Source organism: Neolamprologus multifasciatus, chromosome 2 (assembly GCF_963576455.1).
Source record: "Neolamprologus multifasciatus chromosome 2, fNeoMul1.2, whole genome shotgun sequence".
In the NCBI taxonomy this organism is placed as follows: domain Eukaryota; kingdom Metazoa; phylum Chordata; class Actinopteri; order Cichliformes; family Cichlidae; genus Neolamprologus; species Neolamprologus multifasciatus.
In genome coordinates, this window is record NC_140440.1 from 30,873,896 (window position 1) to 30,897,970 (window position 24,075).

General features: G+C 40.4%; 1 protein-coding gene across 5 annotated transcripts in view; it reads left to right on the forward strand.

Annotated features, from left to right (window-relative positions):
- Positions 1-24,075, forward strand: part of mid2 (midline 2) — a 160,684-nt gene that overhangs the window by 129,736 nt on the left and 6,873 nt on the right. For all 5 annotated transcript variants that reach the window (XM_085131782.1, XM_085131769.1, XM_085131768.1 and 2 more), the window contains one exon: positions 8,518-8,679. In XM_085131782.1, coding sequence (XP_084987908.1) covers positions 8,518-8,679 — 162 coding nt within the window. The remainder of the gene's footprint in view (positions 1-8,517; positions 8,680-24,075) is intronic.

Here is a 24,075-nt window from a genome sequence, read left to right on the forward strand (position 1 = left end):
CAGCATTACTTAGTCTTATTTTGATATGTTCAATATTTTATACCAGCTGTGTTGGATAACCTGGATTTTTTTTTTTGTCTTTGTTGTTTTCCATGCTTGTATTTTTAGAGAGATGGAGCGCAGTTATCAAGAGTACTCATTATAAAATAGGCCATACAGTGCATACTGTAACACAAGGGGATGCCTGAGATAGGTTTAAGAATCACATATTTGTTTAAGCAGTGTGAAAACTCAGCAGACACAAAAACTGAGGATCATAGCTTCACCGTTTTAACCTTTCCCATTAATCCTCAATACTTCAATCCCTATATGAGTACTACATTTTTATTTCAGAGCTGCAACAGTACAATGTACTTGTGATATTTCCCAAACATTTATTCTGCTAGCAGATCAAAGTCGGCAAGAATCAAACAGATTTAATCTAACTAAACACGACCCTGATAAAAGTGTTTTGCTTTCAGTGCTTTTCCCGTTAGATATGAATTGCAATTACTAGAGGTGTTTTATAATAGAACAAAGATCATACTGCAGTTTATAAGAGCAAATGCTCAGTTTTCAGAGCAAATTTCAGTCCACTATCACCGTCACGTGGCTGACTCAGCAGGCTCCTAATTCCAGTATTAAAATCTGAAATATTACCTTCTTTTCCTGGCAGCTTTTTCTTGACCTCATCTAAAAACATCATGAGATCAAGTAAAGGCTCAATGACAGGTGTGTAGGAGAATTGGTGAGGATTTAAAATGTGGTGCACAGAGTATCGGGCCGCACTTGCAGGAACAATGTCACGCCACATGTGCGCCATGTTGATCCTGCAATGTTGAGAAGATGGCCAAATAGGTGAGAAAAACTAATGAAAAACATCTTTATTACAAAGGCTGGACTTTTACGGCCGGTCCTCACCCTGAATGTTTAGAGCCAAGCCCTAAATAATTCTGCTCCTGAATAATAAAGGTACCAAAAAAAGCAATGCACACATTTCTGTATATGGTACTTTAACACTATCTTCATTAACAAATGGAGGGCTCTGGATCTGATGACAGATAATATTTGGTCTTCTTCTACACATCACACAGTTAAGCTGTTACACACAGATTTCAGGTCTATACACTGGAATACTTTATAACAACTCACGTCTCCAGCTGACTCTCAACCTGCAGCACCACAAACAGGCAACATCAATTTCTATCAGAAGAATTATCCCTTGTATCAAAAACACATTGATTCTCTTTTAGCCTCCTCTCAGTAATCTGTATTGCCGTGCCGTTATCAGTGAGAAACACATACTTAAGACCCGTGCTCAGACTGTATTATTTAGGTTAGCAGATTACATGCTTCCTCATCAGGACTGCTGGTTTTTGAGCCGCTACGTTGCGCTGCTCTTGGCAGAATGGTAGTTATTATCAAAATGAACTGGCTGCATCTTTGTAAGTAGCACGCTATTAGTAGATCACCCTGCAATCACACTAATTTGACCTGCTTAGCCAATAAAGTGGAATAAAATGTATTTTCCTGCTGAGGAGCGTAACTCCTTTCCAGCTCCTTGGAAAAGACCCAAATAAAATTCCCTTCATCCATCCATCACAATCCCAGCAATACAGCAATGGACGTTACCAATGCAAACTGAATTTTAAAGAAATTTAAACACATTTTGATGAAGCTCATTATCTTGAGAGTGTGCATTCTTCATGCAAGAACATGCAAGACTTCATACGACTCTTTGACAAGCAGCAGATTTTATTACAGCAGCGACACAGTCATAGTTCACCAGTGCATTTAAAAGGATGTTTTTAAAAACTCAAAGTATATCAGTAGGTTATGGTATGTAATAGAACATGTACTTACTTTTAACATTTAGCTGATCTGCACCACTTTCTCAATTTTGATAAGTGTGTTCATGAACATTGAGATGATGCATCGTTTCCTCTCCTTCTATTAAAGATGATCCAGTGCATCCTCTGCTAAAGGAGGTAATAAATGAAGCAATGAAGCTACTTCTCTTAGTATTTGTTTCATTTGGTCACCACACAGCTACTTCTGGGTCACTTCTCTCATTTAGGAACCAGGACTCAGAGCACAGGTCTTCTTTTTCTTCTTCTTCTGAATCTTTTTGAATCCTTTAAAGTCAAACAGACTGTCGTCCTTTTCAGGTTTTTACACGTTACAGAAAATTTAAACATGGTCTTTCCCTTCATAACATTATTGGGCAATTTAAGTGCACATATTCAAATGTCTTTATAGCAAAAGACAGCATGGCAGTAAAATGATGCAGCGATAAATTATGACACTATTGCCAGTAAAAATCTACATATTGGGACACAGGCAGAAACTATGCTCATTGTTTTATTTTCTACGTAGTTTCTAATCATTAGCTCTGTGACTGACTTGTTATAATACTACTAGCATTGACTAAAATTTGAGGCACCATTACATTAAATATAAATGTATATTTTGAGGGGGTTTGGATGTTATTTAAAACATGTTAGTATTCAAGTGAGCAGTGTTCATCTAATCAGTTTTTTGACATTTAAATGCAGAAATGTTATATTATACCTTAGAGTGACACAAACATCCATCCATCCATTCACTTATCCTTTTCAGGGTCGCGGGGGGCGCTGGAGCCTATCCCAGCTGTCATAGGGCAAGAGGCGGGGTACACCCTGGACAGGTCGCCAGTCTGTCGCAGGGCCAACACACAGGGACAGACAACCATTCGCACTCACATTCACTCGCACATTCACACCTAGTGGCAATTTGGATTCTCCAATTAACCTATCCCCACAAGCTGCATGTCTTTGGACGGTGGGAGGAAGCCGGAGTACCCGGAGGGAACCCACGCAAACACGGGGAGAACATGCAAACTCCACACAGAAAGACCCCGGCCTGATGTTGGAATTGAACTCAGGACCTTCTTGCTGTGTGGCAACAGTGCTAACCACTGTGCCACCGTGCTGCCTGACACAAACATAATGTTCCTAAATGGGATTTTATGCATTTGTCTCCATCTAGCTTTTGTTTTCTAATCAGCACTATAACCGAACGGCTATCGCGACGTAAATGAAGTGAAAGAAAGGCCACTGCCAAGGAGAAAACAAACGGATGGACTGGTGAAAATCAGAGTGGATAATGGGTACATAGGGAAGGTGAAAACCACTTACTGATATGAGAAGGATGTGATTAATGTACATAATCGTGCACATTCAAGCACATACGCACACAAATACACACACACAAACACCTGTGCCTCTCTAATCTTTTCATCTCCTCTTCTCTCTTCTCCTCTATGTGGCCTGACATTTCTCCATCTAACCATGCAACTCAAGTGCTCTAGCCATTTGAAACATCAGGATACATTTCAGCTATGATAGACTGAGTGACTCAGATATTCAGCCGTGTGCTGCCACAGAGTCCTTAGAGATTCGTAGGAGAAACTGAGAAATGGAGAAATCCATTTAGCCCAGTTTGCCACTTGAGTTTATACCATAGTATTTTTCTCTAACTTTCCAAGTGGCTAAATGCTCCCACTTGAGTGCCATCCTGTCTCTCTCCTTTTTCTCGCCCGGCCACATCTTCAGACTTGGCCTTCCCATGAGGAGGAGAAGTGGGGTTGTGGTGCCTCGTGAACCCTGCCTTTGCAGGATCATCCAAGCAAAGCGGCAGAAAATAGAATCAGCAAGTGAAACCAAATACCATCTTGTGTGTGGCTGCTACCTGTGGCCCTCTGAAAGTTGTTGTGTCTGGTGCTGTTGACGAATGCGGGTGCCATCTGCCAACTGGCATCGTGGATTATCCAGTTACACATTTACTTCCTCATAAATATTTGTTTTTCCATCTTGATTTTCAACCAGATTTGACTGTGAAAGTCTGCGTTATCATTTTGAGGCTTGTCTGTGTATTTCTGTTGAGGCTCTTAAACACACTTAGTTGTACGCTGTTTTATTTGATCCTTTTTCATTATATACTACAACCTTCTAATGTCATAACACCTTGGAAAATATTGAGAGAATCAAGTCAGGGCATTGCCGTTGCCTGTTCTCACATACAGCACACATCAGCAACTCTTAATGCTTCAAGTGACGCCGTGCATGCCAGAGGCAGAACACGCAACACTCGTTGGCATGCTGTGAAATCACAGAACAGTTACTTGCTTTATTCTCACAGACGCACGTAAAAACATTTAATTACCTGTTCTCGTGTTCAGCTTGGGCAGTGTCAGGAAAAGTTCAGGGCTACAGAACATGGGTAAAACAGCATAAAAGGTCTTAATAGATTTGCCATAAATGATCTTTTTACAGATATACATTTAGTATAATTCAATTCAGTTTTGTCAAAGGAGCTTGCAAAGAAAAGCGTCTGGACTTCTTTAAGTTGCTTGAAGACGTTTCATCTCTCATCCGAGAAGCTTCTTCAGTTCTAAGGTCAAATGGTGGAGAGTCCCAGATATAAACTTAGTGGGAGTTTCCCCCCACAGAGGGACAAAATGACCCCCTGATGATCCTCTAATCGCCTGAGCCAAGGTGTGAAACTGGGTGTGGATCCCAATCAGCCAGAGTTTCGGGTGAGCTCTTTGTGAAACCTGGCCCCACCTTATCATGCGAATTCCTGAGGTCAGATGGCCCAGGATGTGAGTGGGCGTTAAGGCGTCTGGGAAGGGAACTCAAAACTGAATTATAGATGGCAGACAGTTGGTGTCGTAAACCGCTGCCTCTGTTCAAAGATGGTCGCTCACAGTGGACATAGATGGCTTCTTTCACTCCTCTTTCAAACCATCTGTCCTCTCTGTCCAAAATGTGAACGTTGGCATCCTCGAAAGAGTGTCCTTTATCCTCAAGATGCAGATGGACTGCTGAGTCTTGTCCTGTGGAGGTGGCTCTTCTATGTTGTGCCATGCGCTTGTGAAGTGGCTGTTTCACAAAGAGCTCACCCGAAACCCTGGCTGATTGGGACCCACACTCAGTTTCACACCTTGGCTCAGGCGATTAGAGGATCATCAGGGGGTCCTTTTGTCCCTCTGTGGGGGGGAAACTCCCACTAGGTTTAAATGTGGGACTCCCCACCATTTGACCTTAGAACTGAAGAAGCTTCTCGGATGAGAGGTGAAACGTCTTCAAGTAACTTCCAAGTCCAGACGCTTTTCTTTGCAAGCTCCTTTGACTACAATGACCTGGATGACTGAGAACCTTCACAGTCAATTCAGTTTTATTTATATAACGCCAAATCACAACAACAGTCACCTCAAGGTGTTTTATATTAGACCCTACAATAATACATACAGAGAAAAATCCAACAATAGTATGAAAAACTCCCTTTTAACAGGTAGAAACGTCCGGCAGAACCAGGCTCGTGGAGGGGTGGCCATCTGCCGCGACCTGTTGGGGTGGGTCCTCATATTCCACATAATGCTGCTTTGCTTTTTAATAGTGTAAATAAATATCTGTATTTTTAGAAAATAGGTAGTTAGTACCTTAGGATAGAGCCAGCCTAGTTTTTTCTAGTCTTTATGCAAAGCCTTTTACACCTTGGCTCTATCATCTGTGTGTACAGGAGAGTGGTATTAATAACTAATTATGAGTACAAAAACAAGTAGCTGTATTTCCTAATACACTTTCTTTGCGATATGAATAATATCTACCACAATTACACTTGCCTAAAAAGAAATGCAACATCCGCTTTGTTTGGGAGTAGTAATTTCCTTCTTTCCCTCTGCTTCCATCTCCGCATGACATCAGCCACTTTCCCCGTTCCTGTCGCCGGTTTGTACTGTGTTTCTGGGAGGCCTGCCTGGTAATCGCGCTAGCAATATCTGCCTGCTATCTCCCTCCGCCACCTGTTATTCATGTGTGCTCGTAAACATTGCCTGTGGTGAAATATTAAAATGATTATCACAGGTGAGATGCAGATTCCCAGTGGGCGCAAGGGAAGCCCGAAGTGCAGGGGGGAAAAATTGCGCTTTGTGCATCTCAATAGGGAACACTTCTGAGATTGATCCACACCAGATCAATCTTAGAAGCGATATTGGTTGTTGGAGTAAATGGCGATGAGATTTCAGTCACTGTTGAAGGCCAGTCAGACAATATTAACCTGTACAAGTAAAGTAAGATGAGCACACACACATACACACACGTATAGGGCTGTTTTATAAGAAATGAACAGAGGACTAAGACATACCCATGCAAGGACACAGTGAGACACACGCTGTCACCATTAACTTTATATTGCATCATCAAAGACAAACCCTATTGCGTTCCCCAGATATTTAATGTTGCTCTTCCTTTCTCGTCTGCCTGCTTCCGAGAAAACGGCGACACAAACAGATGCACAGACATACTGTACATATACATACACAAGCTCTTGATGTCTGGATGCACAACGCAAGCTGATCTACTTCCTCTCTGTATTCCCTCGCTTTCTCTTTCCCAAATGGCTCATTCACATACACCGCCACCATACTTTGTAGCCACGGTGCTTTCCAAAGCTAGTGTCAAGAAGCTCCTTTCATTGGCAAAAGTAGCAATAGCATATTGCTGCGCACTGACCTAATTTTATTTAGCAAAAATGGAAAGGTGCTACAGAGATCAAAAGCTTTAAAAATGAAAAGCAGCGTGAAGTCCTTCTCTCTTATCTTTCCCATGTATCTCTTTCTGAAAGCCCACGTAACACTGTCGTCTACCTAATTTCTGCAGGATGCAGCCAAAACGACAGGTGGGTGGCATAAATTTTATGACAACAAGGGACAGCTGTCACAGCAGAACAACAGTCTTGATTTTCTTTTTTTTCTTTTTTTTTTCGAGTGAGACAGCAATAGGATTTCATTGTTAACAGTGCATGCATATTTGCAAATCCAGGATGAAATAAAACACATTTGCATATAAAATGGATCGTGTACCTGGTGTAAAGGTGTAAATTAGGTTCTGTCATATTAAAGGAAGACGTGTCGCTTGTGCTTTCTTTGTCTTAGAAAAGCTTGTGTAAAAAATGTAGCCCCCCACTCCAGCTCCAGCCTTAAGAGTCCTCTCCCCTCATTCATTCTTAAAGGCGCCTCACTTTTAAAGGCCTTATTTGCGTCCCGTGAAGTATTTATATTTACAAGCAGACTCTCAGCCATTACTTATGCATGCTGTTTCCATCTTACTCAATAATTCACAATGCATCCTCACCAGATGGGACAAGGTAAGCATGGCCCAGAGAACTCTCTCCCTTTCCGTGTTTTTTATTTCCTTGTAATTCTGCTTTGGGAGGAAGGATGAGACAATGAAAAGGGTGGTTATTCTACTTTCAGCTCTACAAATGTTAGGCTCGGCTGTGGTTCTACTAAACAAGATGCTTTGTTGTTGTTTTTTTGGATGAGTTCGTAATTTCACCGTCCTTTGTATAAACTGCCTCTAAAATGTTTGCCCATAAAATAGAATTTCTGTATAGTCTCCAGTTGGCACGTCTTGGTTTTATTATTCATGCTGTCAGTTCATTCATTTCATTTTAGCTATCGGCGTTATTAATACACTCGTGTTGTTTACGAAACCATGAAAGAGTGATCAGTTTTGGGGTTTCTGTTTTTTCCACGTCCTGTATGATAGCCTTTGGAAAGGTACGCAATATAACATGTCACGCAATGTTCATGCTTAAAGTGTAAGCACAGCAGCTCCGAACTTGGCCTGTTTTGCAATATCCATTTTACATAAATCAGCAATCCTCCCCTAAAATCCTCCACAGCAGCTGCATAAATCTCACCTTGTGTTCAAAGTTGCCTATTTCATCTTTGAAATCAGGAAACATACCTTGATCACCATGAGAGTGGTAGGTCAGGTAATTGTGCGATAACAGTGATTTTAATGTGTAAAATCAATCCAGTTATTTCACGCTAGAGTAAAGCCAAAGGAGCACCCCATTGTGGGCGATCAACTCTTTAGCTCGCGGCCGAGATTTCCTTTTTTTATCCTTCACAGTCGACTACATCTCAGAGACTGTGTTTAGAAGCAGGTGACTGCACAGCTTAACTGCCATTACCAACTCTATACTGCAAGCTGCTTTAAATCAAAGTGCCCACCAAATAGGGTCATGTTGTTACTGCCTGTGTTTCCGTACATTTGAACATTAAAGGCAATGACAGTCTTTTGCCTTGAGGCGCTTACTTCAGAGATTTATATTGTGAGTACCTTGTTCGTAATGGCTTATAGTTTTAGCCTAGTGAGCGCACAATATTGCCTCAGGGGAGTTTGTCATGCTAAACCTGATGTAAAAGTACTGTAATGGGATGGATTAGTATGTAGACATAAATGTTGCATAACATGGAGAGCCGTGTGGTCTCTGAGCTCCTTATTTGGGTGGGGATGACTCACTTGGGGGCTTTGAGAAAAAATAACCCTCCTCTGGTCGGAATTGAGAACAGATTTTACTCTTTTGAACATCACTGAAAAAAAGGTTCTTAGCAGGACACACTAACTCTGGTTACCTTAAAAGCGGCAACATAACCTTGTTACTAATGCTGTGTGTACTTGTGTTGTGTCTCTGTGGCTCTGCCAGGCTTGTACAACTCTGCAGACAGCTGGATGATCGTACCTAACATCAAGCAGAACCACTACACGGTGCACGGCTTGCAGAGTGGCACCCGTTATATCTTCTTCGTCAAGGCTATCAACCAAGCAGGAAGTCGCAACAGTGAGCCAGCCCGCCTCAAAACCAACAGTAAGTGAAGGCGCATGTTACACTTCTGCCAGCCTTTTCATGAATATTTACAAGCCGTGTTATTTGGGTTTGGATATTTAATACAGCTAAACATTTGCATCTCTCTCTGTATCATATGTGCAACATAATGTTGTCACGACTGAGTGTTTTTCCCAAAGGATTGTCTTTGATTTACAAGTGAGTGGCAGATTTGCTGCTGATTCAGAGCTAGTTTAGATTATTACATTGTATATGCATACATGAAAGGAGAAAGCAGCAAGAGTGCCAGCAGTGCCTAATGTATTTCTGTCACAAACACTCACTCACACTCAAAGCAATTCACTGTATGTCATGCAATCTTCACTGAATAATTTTAGTCTAAATGTATGAACAGTTAAAGAAAAAACAAAAAGTATAATGTAAAAAAATTTGAAGGCATATTTCCAGAAGGTAGGCTTTCATCATTCTCTGATGTGGAGAATCAAAAAGTTGACAATTTTTCAACAAAAAGTATTTATGTCAAAAATGTGTTTGGACATTTCTTGAGTTTGAATTTGATATTACGATGTTCTTACAAGTGCAATTTCAAAAATGTTGGTACAGTGCAAAATGTAAATAAAGACAGAATTTGATGTTTGCAGACCTCAGAAACCCATATTATATCAACAATACAACACTGAAAACATATCATTACCTTTTGGTGTGTTGACGCCATCAATTTCAAGAAAATTGTAAACACTGTAAAAATTGAAAATTATGGCTTTATGACTGTACATGTACATGCATATGAGCCATCTAGCTTAATTGTACTCGGCATAGAAGGAGCCTGGAAAATGCTTCATACCTTCCTTGGTCAGTAGCGACTTGTTGGCCGTACATACAGACTTCATATATACATACGCTATGATGATTATAGTAAGATCTAAAGTTAATCTCTGACTACATCGTCCATCAGCACAATACCACTACAAATTCTGCAAAATGACACAAAAAGTATCCTACATGGATAATGCTCTAGTAATAACACCACAACTAGTATGATGGTAAGATTAAAAGTATATTGAGATATGGGTAAGGAATCCTCACACACTTATTTTATCTTATAGAGTTCACATCCTGAATGGTTCGTACATAGAAGAGAGAATTGTAACATTTACTTATCACATTTTAGCCACTTTTTGTCAACCTCCACACCCTCTCCCCAACAAAAAGTGTGTATTTAAGTTACAAGTATGTGCATACTTACTTTTTGAAGTATGTACATACAGTACTTTCGGTAGCAAGACCCTTGACATGTATTCTGTGCTTTGACATACATTAAAGTGTAGCTGAATTAAATAAACTGTGCACGAGAGAGCTTTTCCACGTTTTTCCTCTCCTACACACCTGTCAGATTACAGTGAGTTGTGCAACAGTACAACTTATTTTTACCACTGCAAATGTTACAGGGATTAAACCTGCAGTACTCTGGCGACAGATGAGCTGGTGCTCAGTCTGTTGCAGAACTGATATGGCATCCTCCCTTCTTCTATAGATGTACTCATTTTGTGTTTACCGCGTACACAGCAGTTGTTTTTCCTGCTTGGAGAAATTTCCACTGTTTTTACAAGACTGTTTAATTGTCGTCCTTCGGATTCTTCGTTGTTTCTCTTTTGTTTCTTTTCTCCCGTTTTCTCCCTGAGGTAGAGTTTGCTGCTGTCAAAGCTCGCCTCAGACTTGAACTATTTTCCATTGCTTTAACATGCTTCTTTTTCCCTGTAGCAGTACAAGCTAGTAAAAAAATGCAGTTTTTAAGGTTAGCTAAATGTGAGCAAATAAACTTTATAAAACCGCTGATACTCTTTGGGGCATGTAAGGTTAGAGTCAACTTGACGAGATAGAATAGTCTTAAAAATGCTTAACTCCTTTGGGACATGGGGGAAAAATATTGCCTTGTGAACATTATGATGTGGTCACTGGTTAGAATTGCATGGGAACATAATTAAATTGTGACCACATTTTAACAATGCATGGCCACAACAGAATGTGTTGTTTACCCACCACACTGGATCAAGTTTGTGCCACTAAATAGACATTGTTAACATTTACTTGTCAGTACACTACACCAGGTCCAGTGACAAAACTAGTGACAAACACCACAGAGGTTATTTATTTTAATTTTAAAATAAACCACTATCCGTAGTTTGCAAGTAGCTGTTTCTGTGTGGTTCCTGCTGATTTTGAGTGATTATTGTGAGTGGTCTAAACATTTATTCCAGATAATAATTTTGTGTACTGACAGTCTTGTTTAGTTTTACACCTAGATCTGATTCAGTGTTCTCCAACAGTCTGGATTTATTGATGGATTTTGTGACTATTTTTTCCTTTGCTGAAGTCTTACAGCACCAACCTCTCTGTAATGTGGGGCTTCTTGGTTGCACTGCAAGCTGCAATGAATGTCAAATTTAAGTCCCCTCTAGAGGCTCCCATATCAAGTGATAAGGTAATATGTTAGCGCTGCCTGACAACAACCATGATGAATATTGCAGGGTATCATCATAATTTATCACTAGTTCAACTCAAAGATGAATCATTCTTAATATTCCTTTTTTAAAAACAGTAAAAGAGACATTATGGCTGTATCTACAAAGTCACATCACCCACAGTCTATTTTGCGGGAATATTCATCAGGCAGGTTCAGCTGTGGCATATAATAAGTTAAAACCTCAGCGATATCGCTAATTTAGGATGTGCCCCAGGGGTGCTCAATAAAATTTTAAAATCAGTCTAAAATTGCAGCCGAAGTGCAGTGAAGCAAAAATGCAGCTGATATGCCAGCTCATTTCAGCCTATGCCGGGAGTGGTTTTTAGGATTAACTGTCATCAGGATACACTTGGGATATATAGGCATAGTTAAAGTTTGAACCTTTTTTAGTTTATGTCACTGATTTAACATATTTTAGTATTAAGTATTCGTCTTAGCAGGCTTCTAGAAAGCACTATCACCCTCCCCACCAGCATATCCTTTTTTCCACTGTATGAGATACTGCCATCTGGAAATTTCCCAGTTTATTTCAGTTCAGTAAAGCTTTATTGACATTATATGGTCAGAGATTGTCTATAGACAGTTTACAGTAATCTTTTTATAATACATGAAATCTCTGTTTGTTTGTAAACTCTTCCTGCATGATCAAGGTTCCCTGAAGGTTCTCATCTATATCAGAAACTACAACATCAAGCGCGTTGCCTAGCAACCACTTACCAACAGGCTAAAACAATCCACTTGTTGAGTTTTGAGTTTATGCACTTTTGACGACTTATAAAAGCATACAAGGATTTTTATTTCACAGCAGTGACATTAAGATATGATGTGATCATGTTGCCTAGCAACCTACCAATAAACTAAAAAGACCCAAATATAATGTGCATACTCAAATACCACCTCAGGAAATCATTTTTATTTTGCGACAACATCTAATTTTTTCCTTATGCATCATGTTGCCTAGCAAACACCTACCAGTGGGCTAAAATCACAGTCTAAACTATACTGTACCACACATAGTGAATAAATTTAAAATACCTATATTTAAACAATAGTGTACTGACTACATAAAAAGTTGTGCTATATGTAGTAAATACTGGTTTTATGGTTGACATTAAAGAGAATCATGCCTGGCTTTACTAATAAATTGAGGTCAAATGCATTATGTATATTATATTATATATGTATACTCTTAACCGTATGAACAGAATAGTAAGTCACCATGAGCTCTCATGTAAGAAACAGTCAGACCCACCCACACATAAACAAAATCTCTGTCCACTGCCTATTACCATACATATTTGCCACTGCAGCGTAGTGCAAGATAGCACATTACATGACAAAGTATATCATATGCATTAGTATAATGCACTACATAGGCTAAAGCTGTAGGTTAGTGCAATATTGAATGATTTTCTCTCTACCCCCACACTGTCATTCTTCCTCTCCTCTGGCAGCCTGTGCTATCAGGGGAAAGAAGCTTGTCCACCCACAGCCAACAGTGGTTGAGATTCTGAGTCGGTGATTGGCAACCAGCATTTCGTTCTGCTGTAATGGTTTAGACAAGCCATCAAAATAACAAAAAACATTAATATTTTTATCCATGATTGAGGTTTTGTGGTTTTCATAATGACACCTGTGTTTGTGTCAGCCTCTTCACATGTCTTTGTCCTTCATTCTCCCTCTCCTCTCCCACTTTATTTTTGGCAGAAGAATTGGTATTGAGATTACAGAGCCTCACTCATCTGTTCTGGTGAAGTCGAATAGTGATTTTGGATTAAAATGGGTCACAACAAAACCGATCACGGATATCTCACTTTGACAGGCTTATTAGAGTTTTTTCCATCTGACTCTGCTGCTCTGTGGGCTCAAGTAGCAAGCTTTTGAGCTCAGAACTTGCACTTGAAGTCTCTTTTTTTTGTCTGTGACTAGATTGGAAGGTTTAGCTGTCTCAGTATTTTAGGATGAGAGGATCTGGGGGCTTTTAACCTAAGCTCATCATATTTCAGGCAGAGGGTTGCAAGCAAAGAGCATTATGACATGTAGCACTACCAGATACTATAAAGTCACAATCACAATCCTGCCTTTTCAACAACATGACTCCTTAAATTGCTGCAGATCATATTTGGGATTGCAGCAACTCTCAAACCTCAAAACAAGGCAAATTCCCGAAGATATTAATAGTTTTAATAATTATAACAATTCTAATTTTATGAAGTGAAACTAACAAATATGGTACACAGAATTAGAGAGCCTAACTAAATGTGAACAAGTTTCCTAATAAGCACAGATGTTGACTTAATTGCAAGCAAATAAACTGAATAAACTCGTCTGATTTGACCTCAGAGGACACAAATTGCAATTTAATGCAAAGCACTGAATGCATAAGGAAATGCTTAATATGTTACACCAATTATCATCACAAATGCTAAAAGACATTTTATGGGAGCTGATCGTGTTAAAATAAAGTGAAGGAATTTGACATGGCCTTTGTTGTTTTTTTCCGTTTGTTAAGGTCTTTTTTTGTTATGCAACAGCTTGTCGTGGCCTCAAACTTTTCATGTTCCGCTTTTGTGTCCCTCTCTAACCCCTTTCTTGGCACGCTGGCCTCTGTTACCCCTGGCTATGGCATATGATCGCCTCGTCTGGAGTCTATTTTTCAATCTTTATGCCATCTGTCAAATAATCTCAGAGGTCATGCTTATCCTTTTTTTTTTTTTTTTTTTTTAAAGATGATACACCTTTCAGTCTTAACACTGGGCAGCCCTACAGGTATTAGCATTTGTTTTAAAGTCTTCTTCTTATTAAAAGATATTCAAGAAGTTGGATTATTATGTTAAATTGTTTTTCAGGAATCTTGAAAATTTAGGATGTATTGTGGTGGAATCCAGGAATAATAAAGGAGCATTTCACCAGTTTTACTACACTACTATGGCATAAAAGTATGTAAAAATAAACAAATAGTATTTGCATACTGTTTAAATCATTTTGTGGCTCCAGTGGAAGATGTTTAAAAGCATATAAACTGCTTCATGTGATCTCATTAGGAGCTAAAAAAAATTTAATCTTTCATCTTACCAACAGCTCTCTGTTGTCCAGTCCACATTTCCGCCTGAAGGCAGCATCTTGAAGCTACTCAACAACATTTTACAAGTAAAAAGGAGTAAAATAAGACACCTGCTCATTTTCTGCAACAGAGATTTCTATCTTTTTTTTTTATATACTACCCAGCTCAAGTGTTCAATCTTTAAATGGTTTTATCCTTTTGAAATTCAGGTTGGCTTGATTGAGACAACGTTTAAAATCATGTCCTAGAGCTTTCACTGGCTTTTGAGGTCAGTCTAATAAAAGATAAACCTCGAGTGCCTGAAAGTGAACAGTGGCACTAACGCTGGAGCATATGGAAGTATCACTTTGCTGTGGGATGCTCGCAGCCAACATGTGAAGTAACTCACAGCTTTTTGAATAACATATGAATTAAGCATGATGCTAAGAGGGGCATGTGCATGTACAGTACTGCGCAGAAGTCTTGAGCCACTCCTCATGTCTCCATATTTTTCTTCCTAGGAGCCAGAGTTTCTTTCAACTTTTCAAAGGGGTCTTGAGCAAAAATGCTCCAGGCTTTGTGAAATTTTTCAGTTTCTCATTTTCAGTCCAGTCATTCTGTCTTATCACTTTTAGATGAAAGTGGAGGATTTTTAGTTTGTTAACAGGTGAAGAAATACATTTTAAACTTTCGTTTAAATCGGCGCCATGGTGGCACGGTGGTTAGCACTGTTGCTGCACAGAAAGAAGGTCCTGTGTTCAATTCCACCATCAGGCCGGGGTCTTTCTGTGTGGAGTTTCTGTGTGGATTTGCGTGGGTTCTCCCTGGGTACTCCGGCTTCCTCCCACAGTCCAAAGACATGCTGTTAGTGGGGATAGGTTATTATAGTGGAGAAGGGTTATTTGAGCAGTCAAAATTGCCCATAGGTGTGAATGTGGGTGCGAATGGTTGTTTGTCTGTGTGTGTTAGCCCTGTGACAGACTGGCGACCTGTCCAGGGTGTATCCTGCCTCTCGCCCTATGACCCCCTGCGACCCTGAAAAGTATACGCGAAAGCGAATGGATGGATGGATGTTTAAATTGTCATCAGTATGTATGTAGTAGGTCGGGAGAAAATTATGGCAGGAAGTGTCTACAGCTATCTGTAAACCACTGTTGAGGATATGTCATGGTTTGGTTCTGTATTTTAGTCAGTGGTGTTTGAGAACTTGTCAAAACTGATGTAATTATGAACACTGAAAAACACCGTCACATTTTGATCCACCATCCAATATCATTTAAAAAGAGTCTGTAGCAGCAGCTAACAGACCCTCATTCTGAAAAAGTGATAACAGTTTGCCTAAGAGAGTTCAGACTTTGTTGAAGAATAAAGGTGGGCATACCAAATCTTGACTTTAAAGCTTGCTAGAATTGTACAAACTGATTTTGCCTTATATACTAAATTTAGATGTATGTTTGGACACGTTTCAATAAATCACCGCACCTATTTCTCATTTTCCGAAATATAAGAAAAAACGAAGGGTTGCTTAAGACTTTTGCGCAGTGCTGTACAAGCAAGTGTGCTTGTGTGACCTTTTAGTATCACAACTGTGCATTTACCTCAGATTGAACTGTGACCAGGTTTCTACATGACTGTCTTCAAAAAATGGAGCCAGAAACCTACAGAGACGCAGAGAGAGCGTGTGCAAGTGGATGAAACGTGACAGATTGAGAGTGAGAAAGGAAAAGTGTTGGGTGAATAAAAGACACCAAATAGCTCTTTGCAGGGATGAGTGTCTGCAGACGTGAGTGCCCTCAGACTACTGCTTTTACCCAATAATACAACCCAGGCCTCAGCAACATAGAGAGATGGGTAAAAGTGCAATATGCCAGTCCAGTTACACTTTGTAATTCTTCAATGGGAAACACATTCACTTTAAACAAGCACAGAGTGGTGTTATTAAAGTACAGAAAAAGCACGTTTTCTTTTTATGACTCGTATTTTTCACAGATATTTGCTTTATTGTTCTTTAATATATCTTTTATTTATAATAGAAAAAATTATGATAGTAAAATATTTTAAATTGAAGCATTTAGTCATTAAAAAAAACTTCTTTTTTGAAAACGACATAATAATGATTACATTTGTGCTTAAGCAAAAAACTATTTTTATGCATTTTTAAGCATTAAATTCAATTAAGTTTGCATCTCTGCTGTTGTAGCTCACAAAACAACAAGAACCCATATTAATCCAGACTGCTTTTATTAGGCGGTGCCCTGTTTGTGCATTTCTTTAATTGCCTGACTGTCTCGGTAATGAATTCATATCAACAAGAAGCAAAGCTGCACTCAGAGTATGAAGCAGTTTGGTTATTTAGGACAGAGAACAGATTTAAATTTAGAATGAGTAGCTTTTTTTTGCATGTTATGTAGATTGGTCTTACAGTTTATCATGCAGTGCCTCTCTCTATCTGTCTGTCTGACTGTTATTCCCACAGACAGTTGGAACGAGACGTCTGATTATATAGAACTGTGAGCAAATAAAGGCCCTACCACTTTCTTAATCTACGACCTTATTATTTTGCAAAAATCTAGTCCCAGTTAGAGTGAAACAGAAAATAAAGCAGGATATGCTCTTGAGCGTGTCTTCCTGGCTTTTTAAGTCAGATCTGCTCTTTGTCAAGTCAGGTTTTCAAACACCAGTAAAACACCAGCACACCCACATCCAAGATCCTCTAGGCTGCAAAACCAGACTCACTCACCAGTCAGTGAGTGATGTCACGGTGGCTGTGTCCATCTTTTATATACAGTCTAAAATTATTCCACACTGCAGGCCACTCACTGTAGTCCTATGGACCAGGCTGTCCCACTCATAACTTCTGATTTTGAAGTGCCGTTGCAGCTGGATTTCAACTATAAGTTGGAATTTCCTCAGCTAAGGCCATGAACAGCTTCTTTTGAACATGACAGGGTTTTTTTTTAAAGTTTTTTGTGAATATTTCTAGCTATTACATTCTCACCTCCACTGATATGTTGTCAGTTTAGCTACGATAGCGTGTTTTTACAATGACCAGACGCATTCACATCCCAGCTTTCTGGCTTAACATTTGGAGCTGTCCCACAGCGTGAAGCCTCCACTGTAATTTTCTAGAACAAAACAAACTGTCTGACGGAGGAGCACCAACAATATAAACTCAGGCTTAAATATGTCTTCATTTAGCAGCTCTATTGTTTTAACTAAAGACTAGCCTCTATTTTGAGTGAGCATATTGTTTATGTCTAAGCAAAACCCAATCTGAATGAATACTTGACTTCCTGTAGGCAGCAACTTTGCTGACAGTCAAACACTGGACTGTTGACTTAACAATGTTTGTCATTCTATTGGTAAACTATTCTGGGCAGCCATATTGTGTGTGTACAAAGCAGGGAGTGAGCAAACCCCAGAGAGTTTGTGGGTGTGTGTATGTGTGTGTTCCTCAGATCCTAGACACAATATTAGGTAAGCAGCTAAAATCCCGGCTGAAAATATCACATGTCAAGGTGCCCCAGGGATACGCGTCCCTCCTCCTGTTAAAGGGCCTGCAATAATATTTACCCAGCATGCATCTCTGATGACAGGCCCCGAGCTACCACGCACTCCTTAAAGTAAACAGTCGGAGGTAGAGATGAGATGAAGAAACAGGAGGTAAATCGGAGCAGAGGTTGGAAAGCTATAGAGGAGGAGAAGAGGAAGTGTCCACACAGAATAGTGGCACATGGTGCATACTGGGATTTTAAAGCATTCCTGGTAGATCGTTGATCTTTTTTGCATGTCAGTGCTACTTCTAACTCCCCGTTTGTTCGGATCTGTCAAATAAATGAAAAACAATAGAGAGACAGTCTGTACATGCACAAAACGTAGCCCTGGAATATCACCATGACTTTGATTTTAAATAGATTAACAGTAAAATTTGATAAAGCAGTTCAGTTGTTTTGATTTAGGTAGTGCCAATTTGCAACACTCGCCTCAGGGCAATTTCTAGCCTATAAAGACTCTATAATATTACAAAGAAAGTCCCAACAATCAGACGCAGCACCAAATATTGAATTTCTCTCCAATTCCAACATTGTGTTTAAGACACCTGTTATGTTTAGATCCGTATCCATTATGTATGCCCTTCTGGGAGGTATATGTCGAGTTCCACCTTCATTTTGCAGCACGAGACAAAAAAAACCCCAAAATGCTGTCATTAGTCATAAAGAACTGTTTCCAAGAACAAGACAAATAATGATCCTGCAACGACTCGTCTGGCCCCCACGGGGCCCTGAAGGAACACTGGCAGTGGGATTTACAATTCTGTTTTTTAATAAATCCTCTCAGAGAACAGAGTTTGCAAACCAAAACTCCAAATGTCTCCCAGTTTGTCTCTACCTGTCACTTTGACTTTTTTTTTTTCTTTTTTGGAAAAGGTTTTTGAAATTACTCTTTTTAGATGGGTACCGTGTGTGCTTTCAATCTGGGGCTTTCCAATTCAGAGGGTTTTAAAGCAACAGTGTTTAGGCTGCTTGTCAGGGGCAGATCAGTCTGAAAAGACATTTAAAAAGCAAAGTCTGACCTATTTAGCTGCCAGGCAACCTTTTAGAAGTCCCACAGCACCTTGAGTTGCTTGACAGTGAAAACAATAAATCACAGCTCCATAGAAAAACAAGCAATTGACACAGAATAGAACATCCCCCTAGCTGATCCAGTCTAGCATCAAACTCTGTAGTCCATCACTGTATGCACTGTCAAGAAATTTCATTATATGATGAAAAACAGCAAGAAAGTAGTTTTTTGGACAGATGTTAGCTGATTTCTCGATGCAATAGAGCTTCATTGTTTTCCATAAATGTAAGAATGAGCCACAGTGCCGCCCTCTTGGGAATGTTCCTTCATTAAGAAGTAGTTAAGAACTTTTAAGAAGTACTGATTGATGGCGCATTTATTGGCTTCGGTCGTCCCGCATAGTGTTGCATCATTTCATCTTTCTTGTTGATATCCAAATACTCCATAGAGCTGAAGACAGCCAGGTCACTTCCCTGCGTTATAAATAGCTTTGTTTTTATGAGCTGTCAGCGCTAGCACGTAGCGTTTCTCATTAGCTGAACGTGAAGCAGCTCAGTTTTATCATAAACCACAATAAAAGATCTTATTATTATCCTGTTATTGTTATCTTGAAGGTTACCAAGCCCATTAAACATCAGATTTGACTTTCAAAGCCTATGGTGCCATCGTACGCTGCGTCGTCCTTCAGTGACATCCCATTCTTAATCTGTCAAGTTTAATATGATGTCCACTTCTAAACCCCATGCCCATCTTTTGCTGCTATGACAACTTTGATTCTTCTTGGAAGCGTTTCCATGAGGTTTAGGAGTGTGCAGCGGCTGCTCGGTTATGGAAACCCATTTCATGGAACTCTCTAATTTGAAGGCTACATGAACTTGGACCTTTGTAGCAACTGCCTCTGCAGAAATTTGGCAAACTCTATGCAGCATGTGCCACTTTGTTATACTATCAATAACAGCTGACTGTGGAATATTTAATAGCGAGGACATTTTATGACAAGACTTGGCACCACTCTGGAATTCACTGAGACCCTGAGTGCGACCCATTCTTTCACGAATGTTTGTAGAAACAGTCTGCATGCCTGGCTGTTTTGATTTTGTACACCTGTGGCCATGGAAGTGATTGGAACACCGGAATTCAATCATTTACTTTTTGCAGTGTCGTATATGACCATGTTTTGTCATTTGTATTTTTGAAGCTGGCAGAGTTTTTTCTTATAGTTGCTCGCTGAAATTCATTAATTCAGCTGGTGAAAATGCCAGCAGGTGGAGGGGGCAATTGGGGTTGTGTTAAAATGCCAGACAGCAAACTGAATGTGAATGCTGGAAGCTAGAACGATCAGCATCTCACCAAGGAAAGCTTCATAATAAAGCCATGCTTTCAAGTCCCCTTTGATACATTTGCTATTTTTTTTCCTGCAGTGCAGCACATTTATGTGAACTGACACAACAAAAGAGGGAATACCGAGAGCGTGGCTTTGTTTTAGTGAATGATTACATTTCACACACACAAGCAAAAGCCCTGAGAAAGAATCTCGCTTGAAGAAGGGGGGAGAAAAAAGGCAGTCTTTCACATGCTTTTACTCTAACGAACCATCACAGACGCTTCCTTTCCAAAAATGGCTTCTTAATCACAGTGAAATTCTAAGCAGACCCAGAAGCCTTACTGAATATTATTTTTCTAGCACTGGTCTCTGAAGACTTTGCCTAGTTCGTTAAAGGGTGAAACTGCAGAAGATCAAGGACTGCTGTTTGTCTTTGCTTTTTCACTACACAAAGACTTTTCCAGTTTTTGGAGAAGTTTTGTAGAAAGAGACAAAAATTGCCCAGGAAGGAGTGAAAAGAGAGGATGTGACACATAAACACTCTCGATGCCAAGAAGTCATGCCGAGCACCTAATACCCATGCAGTGTTATTGGATGTCCCTGTCTGTGTTACATGGCTGCTGCATTTCTAATCTCACCAGTGTACCTCTGTATCTCAGACAGATGAAAGTAGTCAGCACAGCTGGATTCGACGCCACGTCACATATGAACGAGACAATTAGAAGCAAAGCGGCACGCTGCCAGTTGGCAACTTCTAAACAAATGTAAAAACCTGTGAAAGGATACAAGGTTGCGTTACGCTGCTGCTGTGTCAAGAGAGCTCGCTCGGTGTCCCTGATGCTGCTGTTTCCACTGCAGTAATTGTTTAGTTATGTAGTAAAATGGATCTTTTTTTTCTATCTCCTTCATTATGGAGGCAACCCAATCTTTCCCTCAGCAAAAATGGAAGCCAGGAAAAAGAAGAAGTGCGGGTGAAATTGACTGAATTGAAATAAAGTCGATTACCCAGATGCTGCCCCACTGCAACTACTTCAGCAAAGACCCAGCAGAATGAAGTTGAAATGAAATTACTTTTTATAAATGCTCCCCCAACAGTTGTCTCTTTTATTTCTCTCCTCTCTTCTTTTTTTCCTTGATACAATTTCATTTCTGTGTTTTACAAGGTTCCATTAAAGACTCGCGAGTACGTAACAATGCACAGCTCTGAGGCAGTCTAACGTAGAGCGATTATCTCTGCAGACACAGATATCGCTGAGTATTTCTGCAGAGGCTGAAGCACGCTAATCACAGTTACCGCTTGGATATTACATCCCTGAGATTTGCTGCGCCCCCATCTCGTCTTTATTGTTTTGGCTCTAGAATCTGACAGCAATGTGCATATTTTTGGTCAAGAACTTTATGTGTGTGGGGGCGTGCCTGTGTGGTTTCTAGAGGTAGCTGATGTACGAGTTCTGAACTTTCTTTGAAGTAAACATTCACTTTCTTATTTTGAAACGGTCTTCTTCCTAATGTAGAACTCCACACATGACTTATTTACACCTTTAGGCCAGCAGTACAGCACTCCAGAAGAAATCAAATTTGGCATGTTCTCCAAGTGCTGCTAGCAAATACCAGCACACTCGCTGTGACTCTGGGTCTGTTCATTTCATGGCGGCTCTGCAACATGGAGAAGCTTCAGCGGCGCACTCAAATCTTTAACTTAAATAAAAGAAGACCTGTCACACAGTAGAACATTCTTCACTGCGTGTAGGTTTGTCCGACATTCAGCATTAAGTTAAAGTACTGATGTATGAATAGTAATGTAGAACGGCTTCATAAAATGAAAACGTTTAAGTACAAGTTGCTAAATTTCTATGTTCAGCACAGAAATGTATTGGGCTCATTTTCACCAGTGACAGACTTATGACTCATTCTGGGAGTAGACATGGCTTGCAGGTGCCTTAAAACAGGAAATGAAAACTTAGGCAGTGGTTACAAGTTGCAGGCAATTTTTTTTCTTTCAAATTTGTAACAGTTTAGTCTCTAAACCTTCCAGCTATTCGACATATTCATGGGTTATTTCAGTTGTACCGTCCATTTTGATCGTTTTATTTGCAGTGAGATCATGCCAAAAAACTCACAGTTTAGGTGCAAACTGATTATTTTAGGCTTTGTCCATTTACAAGAAACCCGCTGGCCCCGGTTCAAAACATTTCTTCTTGGCAATTTACCGAACGGCATGTCTGCTTCTTGGAGAGGCTCTAGTTGATGCCTTGTGTACGGGCCTGCTTGTCCTCTACCGTCACGTGCGTCTCCCCTTCCTGAACCTCGGGCCCAGCCCGGGCTCTCAGGAGTCATCCCCTGGAAAGGCATGACAGAGCCCCAGTGTTTGGAAATGGCTGCGCTGGCAGCGATAAGCAGTTCAAAGAAGAGAGCGCATTAATGTAATTGGCTGCCAGCAGCGCATTGGCCTCGTCGTCTCATATCCACATGCGGTAACACACACTCACCACGCAGATTATTGGAGAGGGGAGTGTGTGAGAGTGGAGAGAGGATAGAGAGGATGAGAATGAAAGAATGGGGGGGAAGAGAGATGAAGGCAAGGGCAGATAGAGAGAGGGGAGGCGGAGTCCGGGTCTTCATTGTGTCGCTCATTAAGCCATGGGAGGCTCAGGGAGGCTGAGAGATGAGATGAGAGGTGTCAGAGTTAAATGTCAGGTCTGGAAGGGATGTGGCTGACTTCCATGAAGCCTACGCACACACACATTGAGAGGTTGAGAGGGGATCCTCTGCCGAATCTTCAGTCTCATATTATCCCCTCAACTTCTCTTCTCCTTCTCGCTCCATAGCTCCTCTCTTTCTCTGCCACTCACCTAGTTTTGCCCTCCCAATTTTCCACCCATTACACCCAAATTACTGGTGCCATTGCAAACTGAATTGTTGCAGCCGGGTAGTAACATTTCCACTGAAAAGCCCCAACCGCTACCTACCATGGTGGAAGTGAAGGCTATTTCCTTCAGCTAATTTCCAAGTCTGTGTGATTGGAGGCACAGAGGAAAATGCCGGGTGGCTTCCTCCACTGTTACGAAATGTTTTCACCAAAGGCTGTGAGAAGCTTTGAAGTTTAGACTCTCGCCCTTGTATCTCAAACATTCTCCTCTTGTGTCTCTCCCTGTGAGTTCTCTGCAAGCACTTCTCACCCCGCTTTCTATTTGTTTTCTGCTTTTGCTGCTCTGGGTTGAAATCTTCCTCTCATTTTATTCTTATTTTTGGTTCTTTCTTCCTTTTATCTCGCGGCATCGCCGGCCTCTTTCACTTCACAAGCTTGAGTGGAAAAAAAACAATGGCAGACGCGCAATCGGAAACTAGCAGGTGAACATACAGAAGCATTAAAGAGCTGAAAGAGAGAATATTTTAGTAAGAGATGGTGGAGACCAAAAAAGAGCTTGGGTGTGTTTTAACCTGAAGTCCGGACTAAAAACACTGTCAGTTAAGCTTTGTGAGGAGTGCAGGTGTAAGCTACGTGTAACTCAATTTTGGAGGCACAGTTCTGGTTCGTCTCCTAGTTTATTTCTCAGTGGGACCTAAAACATGGAGGATCATGATTGGATCCCTCACCTTGCAATATTTTCATATATTTCCAGTACACTGTGTACCTGAACCATTTTCAAACGTTGCAACATTCACCAGACTTGCACACTTTAACCACATATTACCAGCTCCATACAGCTAATAAGCTTAAGCAGCATGAGCATATAGCTAACCATTACTCAATCATTACATAATGCGCCGTATAAAGCCATTTCTCTGCAGTTATTTGCCTTCTTTATTTTCACACAGGATGTTTGCACCAACACTGAACGTGTTCTTGATGAAAACAAAAACTGTTACACACAGATACACTGTGTATTTCACCAAAAATCTTGGCTTCCACACCAGTAGAAGCCCGCAGTTAAGAAAAGCAAAGATGAAGCAATCTCTTCA